At 38.7% G+C, this 11450-nt stretch overlaps 1 protein-coding gene across 4 annotated transcripts in view; it reads right to left on the bottom strand.

Annotated features, from left to right (window-relative positions):
- Window positions 1-3190: 3190 nt before the first annotated feature.
- ZNF484 (zinc finger protein 484) overlaps window positions 3191-11450 on the bottom strand; it is a 44779-nt gene continuing 36519 nt past the window's right edge. For all 4 annotated transcript variants that reach the window (XM_058445947.1, XM_032164535.2, XM_032164536.2 and 1 more), the window contains one exon: window positions 3191-9478. In XM_058445947.1, coding sequence (XP_058301930.1) covers window positions 7155-9478 — 2324 coding nt within the window. In that variant the 3' untranslated portion in view covers window positions 3191-7154. The remainder of the gene's footprint in view (window positions 9479-11450) is intronic.

The following is an 11450-nucleotide window of genomic DNA, read 5'->3' as shown; positions in this document are numbered from 1 at the left end:
CTAAAAAAAAAAAAAAAAAAAAAAGATAAAGTAAGCAGTGAGAGAGGAGTTTGGGGATTGCATGCTGGTTCAGCAAAGCAACATTTTCCCAAAAGATACACAAACTATACAGAAGACCACTTTAAAATATTATATGTGAAGCTTAGGTCTTAAGATTAAAAATTCAGAAACTGTAAAAGAATACACATTTAAACATGTAGAAAATAAAATTATGTGAATGGGATATCACATGCAAAGTCGAGACAAGGAATACATGTTTTTTAAAAAACTAGTTACTCCCTTTAACATAAAAAGCTGTTTTAAATTAATAAGATAAACAATCCAAAAAGAGAAATGTATAAATAAATGCTTTATAAAGGCAATTTACAGAATAGCAAATTCAAATGGCCAAGACACATTATAGACATATTAATTTACAAATTATAATTAGGTATCACTTGGAATTGTAAAATTTCTCAAGGTTAAAGAGTAACAGCAGCTGGGCACGGTGGCTCACGCCTGTAATCCCTGCACTTTGGGAGGCCGAGGCAGGTGAATCATTTGAGGTCAAGAGTTTGAGACCATGCTGGTCAACGTAATGAATCCCCGTCTCTACTAAAAATACAAAAATTAGCCAGGCATGGTGGCAGGTGCCTGTAATCCCAGCCACTTGGGAAGCTGAGGCACGAGAATCGCTTGAACCCGGGAGGCAGAAGTTGCAGTGAGCCAAAATTGTGCCTCTGCACTCCAGTCTGGGCGATAGAGCAAGACTCAGTCTCAGAAAAAAAACAAAAGAGTAACAGCTACTTTTAGTAGGGGGAAAGAGGTATATTTATACACTAATATTGGAAACATAAAAAGCTACAGTCTTAGGACAAAGAAATCTGGCAACATCTGTTAAAATAAAATAACACATACCATTTGATCAGTCCCACTCCTACAAGCATATGCTACAGAAAAAAAATCTCCAGTATGTAACGGCATGATTGTCCTTGTCCAAGTGATTATCTGTTGACAGACTGTTGGAGTGGTTGGAATTGCTGTGAATGGAAGTTCAAAAATCAAGAAGACATAAAATATATTATAAAAGTTGCAGTTAGGCCAGGTGTGGTGGCTCATACCTGTAATCTCAGCAATTTGGGAGGCTGAGGCAGGAGGACTGCTTGAGACGAGGAGTTTGGGACCGACCTGGGAAAAATAGCAAGACCCCATCTCTAAAAAACTAAAAAAATTAGCAGGTGTGGTGGCGTGTGCCTGTAGTCCCAGCTACTCGATAGGCTAAGGCAGGAGGATCACTTGAGCCCACAGGTCGAGGCTGCAGTGAGCCAGGATTATGCCACTGGACTCCCATCTGGGTGCCTGGGTGACAGATTGAAATCCTGTCTCTAAAGTAAATAAAGTCACATTTATGCCAAGTTATATATTTATGCACGTGTGTGTGTATGTAAACATTTATTTTAATAAAAAGAAAGGAAAGTGTTGGATGGTCTGTTTTTCTCCACTGGTTTGAGACATGGGCTTGAAGTTAAATCAGTAAACAAAATGAATTATATTTATTATGAAATCTGCTTCTATAGGAACACCTTTTCCAATGTATCAAATAGAGCTTCTTCTCTATTTGAATTTTATGGCATTTAATAAAATGATATATTCTTACAAAACCTATTCTTAACGATTACTTGTCTGGTATACAGTAAGGTGTGACTCATGGACAAAGATTTTTCCATATACAATATATAATGTACAGTAATCACAGGGCTTCTCTGTAGTATGAGTAATTTAAAACTGGTTCTGACTTCTGTGAAAAGACTTTCTCACTTTCAAGAAATACAATTTCACTCGTGTAAATACTGAAGAATACTAAAACCTGATTTCTGTGTGAAGCTACTGCCACATTTGCTCTTAACACTGTCTCCTTCTGGTAGAAACTTTCTGATATATTCCAGGTGAAGTGTTTTCCAGTCACTGTTCTTATAGGCTTTGTTCTCCAAATTGTGTTTTTAGTGTATAATGGGATTTGAATTATTTTTTCTCATGTGTGAATTTACTATGTTCAGGTCATTCACTTTTCAGTGGAAGATTTCCTAGTCATCATATTCAAAAAGTTTCTCTCCAGCATGAATTTTCTGATATATAATAGGTATGACTTGTAAAGAAAACCCTACCCACATTCAGTACAAACAGAAAATTCCTCTCCCTTATGAATTATCTGATGCATACGTAAATGTTTGAGTGTACGTTTTATATTTTCTGAATACACAGTATGATTCATTTTTAAAAATTAATTTAAAATGCATTTTTGGCTAGGTGCAGTGGCTCACATCTGTAATCCCAGCACTTTGGGAGGCCAAGGTGGGAGGACTGCTTGAAACCAGGAGTTTGAGACCAGCTTGGGGAACAAAGTGAGGCCTCATCTCTACCAAAAAAACAAAACAAAACAAAAAGGGCTGGGCACAGTGGCTCACGCCTGTAATCCTAGCACTTTGGGAGGCTGAGGCGGGTGGATCACCTGAGATCAGGAGTTCGAGACCAGCCTGACCAACATGGTGAAACCCTGTCTCTACTAAAAATACAAAAAAAATTAGCAGGGCATAGTGGTGTATGCCTGTAGTCCTCGCTACTTGGGAGGCTGAGGCAGGAGAATCGCCTGAACCCGGGAGGCAGAGGGTGCAGTGAGCCAAGGATGCACCATTGCACTCCAGCCTGGGCAACAAGAGCAGAAAGACTCAAGGTACATGAATATGATCATACCACTGAACTCCACCTGGGGTGACCGAGTGAGACCCTGTCACTAAAAAAAAAAAAAATTAAAATTAAATAGAATAAAACGCATTTTTATTAAAATATTTAAACTGTAAAACTGTCTTACAATAGTTTGCTGTAAATACAGATGAACTATAATAGAGTGCTAGCATAAAAAGATATGGCTGGCTGGGCCATGCCTGTAATCCCAGAACTTTGCGAGGATGAGTTGGGTGGATCATTTGAGGCCAAGAGTTCGAGACCAGCCTGGCCAACATAGCAAAACCCTGTCTCTCCTAAAAATACAAAAATTCGCTGGGCATGGTGGTGCATGCCTGTAATCCCAGTTACTTGGGAGGCTGAGGCATGAGAATTGCTTGAACCCAGGAATTGGAGGTTGCAGTGAGCCAAGATTGCCTGCCATTGCACTCCAGCCTGGGTGACAGAGCAAGACTCTGTCTCAAAATAAATAAATAAATAAAAGAGATATGGCTAACCTACAGTGTTTTCCCTAGTAAAGTCTATATTCCACATGCTTCCAATCTATACTGACCTTTGAGTTCTACTTAACATTTAGCTCTCCCCATTCACTTATAGTTTTCCACCATTTATTCCTCAATCAGTTCACAAATGCCCCTTAAGATGCAAGAAATCTCATGGAAGAAAGTCTTTCTTTCTTCTAGAGATTAATACTGTGTTGACAAAAGGTCAAGTAGCTCTTTTATAGTTTCTTCTTTTTCTTGGGAGTATGACATTCTATTTTTAAAAATGTGCCTGACAATAAAGGTTGAGAATCACTATCTCAGTAATCCTACTAAGTTAATTTTTCAAACCCTGGGACTCTATACCAGTCTTCATTAACCCTATTTTCTGTTAATTGTACAAAGGAAAAACCATAGTATTAAAAAAGGTATCTGAGAAGCTTTTAGTGAATCTCTTCCATTTGCTAAATTTGGCAGCTACCACAATAAAATTTGAAGCCATCAGAGGTAATTTACGTATCAAAGTTTGTAAAGTTTTTTTTTTTTTTTTTGAGATGGAGTCTCGCTGTGTCGCCCAGGCTGGAGTGCAGTGGTGCGATTTTGGCTTACTACAAGCTCCGCCTCCTGGATTCATGCCATTCTCCTGCCTCAGCCTCCCGAGCAGCTGGGACTACAGGTGCCCACCATCACGCCCAGCTAATTTTTTGTATTTTTAGTAGAGACGGGTTTTCACTGTGTTAGCCAGGATGGTCTCGATCTCCTGACCTCGTGATCCACCCGCCTCGGCCTCCCAAAGTGCTGGGATTACAGGCGTGAGCCACCACACCTGGCTGTAAAGGTTTTAACAAATGGGTGAATGCCTTAAGACTTTTAGCAACAAAAGATTGGAATAAAGTAATGCTGCAAATCTAAGCATTTTCATTTACAAGTCAGTAATTTTGGAAATCAAGAAAATATATTTTTGGCTTGATACTTCTTAAATACAAGTAGCTATCTCAACAAATTGAAAACATCTGCCAGTGGCAGAGTAGGTGGTACAGACTAGTACTTCCTTTGAGAACTAAAAAAGGTGGATGAAAATATTAAACACATTTAATTTTTTGAAGGCATAAGAAAGCTACCACGGCAGTGAGAAACTGCAGGAATAAAATTGGAGACAAGACATAAAGTCTCATATTTGGGACATAATGTCTGAAACTGTTTATTACTAAGAGGTATTTGCTAATTCTGACGGCAAATACTGGGCAAGAGAGGCTGGAGAGAATTTTTGACAAATTCAAGTGACCGAAGGAGAAATACTAGAATTCAAGTCTTTCCAAAGAGGAGGAGCCTGATGTACATCCCAAACTCCTAAGTCCTAAAAGTATCCCAGAAATAAGGTTTAGATGTTCACATTCTGAACATATAATAAAATAAGATGAGTCTTCCAGAGACTCAAGCCCAGTTTGAAATAATCTTAATATATGACTGGATAAAGGCAATCAGAGATTACCAGTGATCCTAGCCTAAGAAGCTACATTAGAAGCTATGGCAATACTCTCTGGAAGAAGATATTATCCAGACCATCTTATTACCTCTACAATTTTAATATATATTGTCTGGCAAGTGATATAAAAATCACCATATGAGGAGACAGGACATCAGCAAAACTCAAGAAAAATAACCATTAGAAAACAGGCCAACAGAACTGGGTAATAAGGCTATCCCTAAAAGAAACAGAGAAGGAGAATGAGGCAGATGCATAATTTGAATAGATAATAGCTAGGAATGTCCCCAAATGCACATGTGCACACACATGCATGCACACGTGCACACACACACACACACCCCAAAACCACTAAGCCACAGATTTAAAAAACATTATAAACTCCAAGGAGGATAAATACATGGAAAAATTACACCTAGACATATCAATGTGCAACTGTTAAAAAACAAAGACTAATAGATAAATTTCAAAGGAGACAGAAAAGCAGATTGCCTGCAAAGGTAATTATATAAAGCTTCTCAATAAAACAATAAAAGACAAACCAAAATAAAATATCATCAAAATACTAATAGAAAACAACTTTCAATTTAGAATTCTATATTCAGTAAAAGTATCCTTCAAAAATGAAGGCAAAATAAAACACTGCCAACAAACGAAGAACAATTTGTCACCAGCAAACTCATAGTAAAAGAAATACTAAAGGGTGTTCTTCAGTAAGAAGCAAAATAATTCTAGAGGAAAACTTAAAGGACAGGAAGGAATAAAAAAGTAACTAAAATGATAAATACGTGGGTTAATTTAAATGGATATTGACTCAAATAATGATTGGCTATGTTCACCATATACAGAATCCAAATATACAAAATTAATACCATATGAGACAAATAAATGAAATTAATGTTATAACTTCTCCCCTTGTCCAGAAAGGTTGTTAGTACTAATTTACATTAGCTTTTAATCCATATGTATATTAGTATCTGACATAGTATATTTATGGCAAAAAATTACTAGAGATAAAAAGAAACATCTAATAATGATAATGTGTCAATTAACCAGGAAGATTACAACAATTCTAAACTGTATGTAAAACCAAAGACAAAATATATAAAGCAAAAATTAGTAGCTCTAAAGGAGACAAATTCACAATTATTTGTAAAATTTTTTTTTTTTTTTGAGACAGAGTCTCGCTCTGTCACCCAGGCTGGAGTGCAGTGGCGCGATCTCAGCTCACTGCAAGCTCCACCTCCCAGGTTCGCGCCATTCTCCTGCCTCAGCCTCCCGAGTAGCTGGGACTACAGGCGCCCACCACCACGCCTGGCTAATTTTTTGTATTTTTAGTAGAGACGGGGTTTCACCGTGTTAGCCAGGATGGTCTTGATCTCCTGACCTCGTGATCTGCCCGCCTCGGCCTCCCAAAGTGCTGGGATTACAGGCGTGAGCCACTGCGCCCAGCAATTATTTGTAAAATTACAACACACTTCTTTCAGTATTTGGTAGAAGAAAAGCCAAAAAGTCTATTCAAATACAGAGAATTTGAAAAACAAAATTAATTCAGTTTGTAGAGATTGTGAGGAGATAAAAGGAGAAGTCTTCCAAATGTTCAACTACATTTTATCTTCTAAGGAAACAAACTAAAATTAAAGATGCTTGTGTCTCATGGTAATCTAGCAAGTAATGAACATGTAGAGAATGTACTAACAAAATTAGTGGGAAAAAATTTTAGGATTTGATATCCATTTTCTTAATTTGTCCTATTTTTCAAACAGGAGTTGGTAACAACAACATCAAAAAAGTGCAGGTTTCTGTGGTCAAAGCTGAGGGTCTAAAGTGCTGCTATCTAGATCTGGGTCCCTGTATCTAAGTTCCATATCTTAGGGTCAGTTCTAAGGTAATAAGTAGTTAGGGGACTGTTGCTTACATCATTGGGGAAATAGACTTGAGAAACAGGCAAAGAGCAATTTCAGACCTCTTGGCTAACTGCTGCCCCAACATATGCCAACAGATATAACAATAAATAATGGCGACTTCCCAAAGAAAATTTAAAAAAAAAGTAGAGTCCTTTCTGTCTTTAGTGTTTTCACAAAAACTGCTGATTCACTTTCATTATAGACCTAAATTGCCCTCCCTTTGCCTTGATCTCAGTGTCCTTAGGCTGCTTAGACAATGTAAAATTATCTCATCACACTACTTATTATGAATTTTTTTGGGTCAATACTGAATAGTTGTGGTACCCAGAACATGAAAAACTCAACAGCCCTGAATTTATAAACTGTTTGCCCAAAAAGTGAAACAAGAAAGACTGCAAATCATCTCCTTGCACATTTACTATTATTTGCAGGAGCTTGACAACACCAACATCAAGTAACCAAAGATGGCCACTATACAGTGCTTAAACACTCTCAAAAGTGTCTCCCCATATGCGTAACTACACATCAGCTATATGATCCAGATGTTCATAATTCTAACTAGATAGAAGAAAGTTGGCCTTGGTCACCTTCTGAGTCCCCACACCACAATTGTGGCATGGAGCACTCTACTTCCCCAGTGTCAGATTTCTGAGGCATACTGAGTTGTGGCTTCCAGTTTAAGGCTTTCCCCAAGTCACTGCACTTATAGGGTTTCTGTTTAGTATGAATTTTCTGGTGTTTAATAAGATTTGATCTGATGGTGAAGGCCTTTCCACACTCAGCACATATATATGGTTTCTCTCCTGTGTGAATTCGATGATGCTCATGGAGTTGTGATTTCTTAATGAAAGACTTCCCACAGTCACTGCATTCATAGGGTTTCTCTCCAGTATGAATTCTCCTGTGTCTATTTAAGTGTGACTTCTGGATGAAGGATTTCCCACATTCAGTACAAATATAGGGTTTCTCTCCTGTATGAATTCTCTGATGCATAATTAGTGTTGATTTTCTTGCAAAGGCTTTCCCACATTCACTGCACTCATAATGCCTTTCTCCAGTATGGGATTGCTGATGTATATGGAGACCTGACTTCCTAGTGAAGGCTTTCCCACAGTCACTACATTTATAAGGTTTCTCTCCAGTGTGAATTTTCTGGTGTGTAAAGAGATTTGATCTGTCAGTAAAAGCCTTTCCACATTCAGCACATCTATAGGGTTTCTCTCCTGTGTGAATCTGCTGATGTACGTGGAGCTGTGATTTCTTAGTGAAGGATTTCCCACAAATACTGCATTCATAGGGTTTCTCTCCAGTATGAATTCTCTCATGTGTAATAAAATGGGATTTGTGGAAGAAGGCCTTACCACATTCAGTGCAAACATATGGTTTTTCCCCTCTATGAATTCTCTGGTGCATACTTAGTGTTGACTTCTGAATGAATGCTTTCCCACATTCACTGCATTCATAATGTCTCTCTCCAGTATGACACTTCTGGTGTATCCTGAGCCGTGACTTCCAGGTGAATGATTTTCCACAGTCACTGCATTTATATGGTTTCTCTCCAGTATGAATTTTTTGGTGCTTAATGAGATTTGACCTGTCAGTAAAGGCCTTACCACATACAGTACATATATAGGGTCTTTCTCCTGTATGAATTTTCTGGTGTATAATGAGATTTGTCTTGTGAGTGAAGACCTTCCCACATTCTGAACATATAAAGGGATTCTCTCCTGTGTGAATTCGCTGATGCACATGGAGTTGTGATTTTTTAATAAAAGATTTCCCACAGTCACTGCATTCATAGGGTTTTTCTCCAGTATGAATTCTTTCATGTGTGATAAAATGTGACTTCCGGATAAAGGCCTTCCCACATTCAGTACATACATAGGGTTTTTCTCCTGTATGGATTTTCTGATGCATACTTAGTGTTGATTTCCTTGTGAAAGCTTTTCCACATTCACTACATTCAAAGTGTTTCCCTACAGTATGAATTTTTTTATGTATATTAAGGTTTGAATTCTGAGGGAGGTTTTTCTCACATTCACTGTATTCATAAGGTTTTTCTCCAGAATGAATTCTCTGGCATCTGAACAGATTAGACTTCTGGATAAAGGCTCTTCCATAGTCACTGCATTTATAGTAATTCCCCTCATAAGGAGTTTTCTGACGGTTTGACTTGAGGGAAAAATCCTTCTCATATTCAGTGCATATTCCTGCATAAACCCTCTGACGGCCATCAAGCTGGGACTTCTCAGTGAAGACTGCCTCACATTCATGGCATTCATGCTGCTTTTCTTCAGCACAAATACTCTCATGTGCAAAGGCATGTGACTTCGGGTGGAAAACATTTACATAGTCAGAAAACAAATAGAGGCACTCTCTAGTATGAATTTTCTGATGTTGAATGAGAGCTTGCTTATGATGCAGAGGTTTCCCACGTTGGTTACATTCACAAGCAGTCACTTCTGTATGAGAATTCATATGAGTGAAAATATCACCATCTCCAATAGTCTTATCAGAATTTTCTGTTGCATTGTTTCTATTATATAAGGTTACAATAGGCTCCAAATTCTTTCCACATGAGTTACAGTTATAGGGTCTTTTTCTTGAGGAAACCAGGTGTGTGTTTACATGAACTATTTCCCCAATGTCCTTATATTCAAAGATGTTGTCATTAGCTAGTGTTTTCTTGTTAATGAAGGCAATATGACTTAAAGGTTTGTTCTGGTTTTCTCCACATTTTCTTGTGTGTTCATCGTCTTTCCACAATTCTTCTAAAATGGAATATGGGTCATCTCTTGTGAAGAGATTAATATTAATCTCAGACTGGAAAGAAACTTCTTCAGACATCCTCTGCTGTAAAGGTCCAAAACCAATGTCCCCATCTAAAAAAGAAAGAAAAGATAAGACTGACAAAAAGAAGAATTAACAGAAAATAAGGCCAGGTGCGGTGGCTCATGCCTGTAATCCTAACACTTTGGGAGGCTGAGGCGGGCAGATCACTTGAGGCCAGGAGTTTGAGACCAGCCTGGCCAGCATAGCAAAACTCTGTCTCTGCTAAAAAAAACACTAAAAATATCGTCTCTACTAAAAATTAACCAGGCGTGGTGGCACATGCCTGTAATTCCAGCTGAGTGGCACATGCCTGTAATTCAAGTGGCTGAGGCATGCAATGAGCTGAAATTGCGCCACTGCACTCTAGTCTGGGTGACAGAGCAAGACTCTGTCTCCAAAATAAATAAATGAATAAATAAAACTACAATAGACCTTTGATTCAGGCCGGGTGTGGTGGCTCACACCTGTAAGCCCAGCACTTTGGGAGGCTGAGGCAGGCGGATCACCTGAGGTCGGGAGCTGAAGACCAGCCTGGCCAACATGGAGAAATCTCATCTCTACTAAAAATACAAAATTAGCCGGGCATGGTGGTGCATGCCTGTAATCCCAGCTACTCGGGAGGCTGAGACAGGAGAATCACTTGAACCCAGGAGGCAGAGGTCGCGGTGAGCTGAGATCTTGCCATTACACTCCAGCCTGGGCAACAAGAGCGAAACTCTATCTCCAAAAAAAAAGAGTTAATTCAAGGCAAACACAGAGATATGAGAGAGGCTATATAAATATAACAAATGTATGTATTTTAAATATACATAAATATATAAGTATAATAACTCATTTATATATAATATGTAATACAATGATGTAGATACTTACATTACACTTATAACATGATAAACAATATCATTTAGATGTGCTGTTCTAAGTTCTATATTAATTCACTTAAACTTTATCACAGCCAGGTGTGGTGGTTCATGCCTGTAATCCCAGCACTGTGGGAGGCTGAGATGAGAGGATTGCTTGAGCCCAGGAGTTTGAGACCAGCCTGGGAAACAAGTGAGACCCCCATCTCTACAGAAAAACATAAAAAAACAATTAGCTGGGCCTAGTGGCACATGCCTATAGTCCCAGCTACTCAGGAGGCTGAAGCAGGAGGATCACTTGAGCCCAGGTGTTTGAAGCTGCAGTGAGCTCTGATCGCACCATTACACTCCAGCCTGGGTGACAGAGTGAGACTCTGTCTCTCTCTCTCTCTTTTTTTTTTTCTTTTTTAAGACAGGGTCTCACTCTGTTGCTCAGGCTAGAGTGTAATGGCATGATCAGAGCTCACTGCAACCTCCATCTCCTGAGTTCAAGGGATTCTTGTGCCTCAGCCTCATGAGTGGCTGGAACTACAGGCAAGTGCCACCACACCTGGCTAATTTTTGTATTTTTAGTAGAGATGGGGATTCACCATGTTGGCCAGGCTGGTCTCGAACTCCTGACCTCAAGTATCTGTCCACCTCGGCCTCCCAAAGTGTTGGGATTACAGGCGTGAGCCAGCAGGCCCAGCTGAGACCCTGTCTCTTAAAAACAAAAACAAAAAGCACTTTATTGCAACCCTTTGCTGTTGGTATTATTGTTTCTAGTTTACAGATGAGGAAACTGAGCCACAGAAGAGTTTAGTAATTTGCCCAAATCAAATGTTTAGTAATTGGGGAAGAAGAGATTGCAATTCAGTGCAAATGTAGTAGAACTACATGGTGAGTGAGGTGTCAGAAGAACAAAGTGATAAACTCTGTGAAAAGAAGTATTTCTGAGTCTAGATTCTTTTCCTTAATCTGTAAATCCTCACAATCTTCCTGTTTTCTCTTTTCCCTATGATCCACTGTGCCCTAAATACCAATGTATTTATGTTTACAGTAAAATTACAGTATCTTAGTCATCCTAACTTGGCCAAACAGTAAAATTTATATACATTTGTTATATTTATATAGCCTCTCTCATTTCTCTGTGTTTGCCTTGAATCAACTCTATGTAACAATT

The sequence above is a fragment of the Hylobates moloch genome, unplaced genomic scaffold (assembly GCF_009828535.3).
Source record: "Hylobates moloch isolate HMO894 unplaced genomic scaffold, HMol_V3 SCAFFOLD_10, whole genome shotgun sequence".
NCBI classification, from domain to species: domain Eukaryota; kingdom Metazoa; phylum Chordata; class Mammalia; order Primates; family Hylobatidae; genus Hylobates; species Hylobates moloch.
The sequence above is the reverse complement of the archived record's forward strand: the minus strand, read 5'-3'. Positions and strand labels throughout refer to the sequence as shown.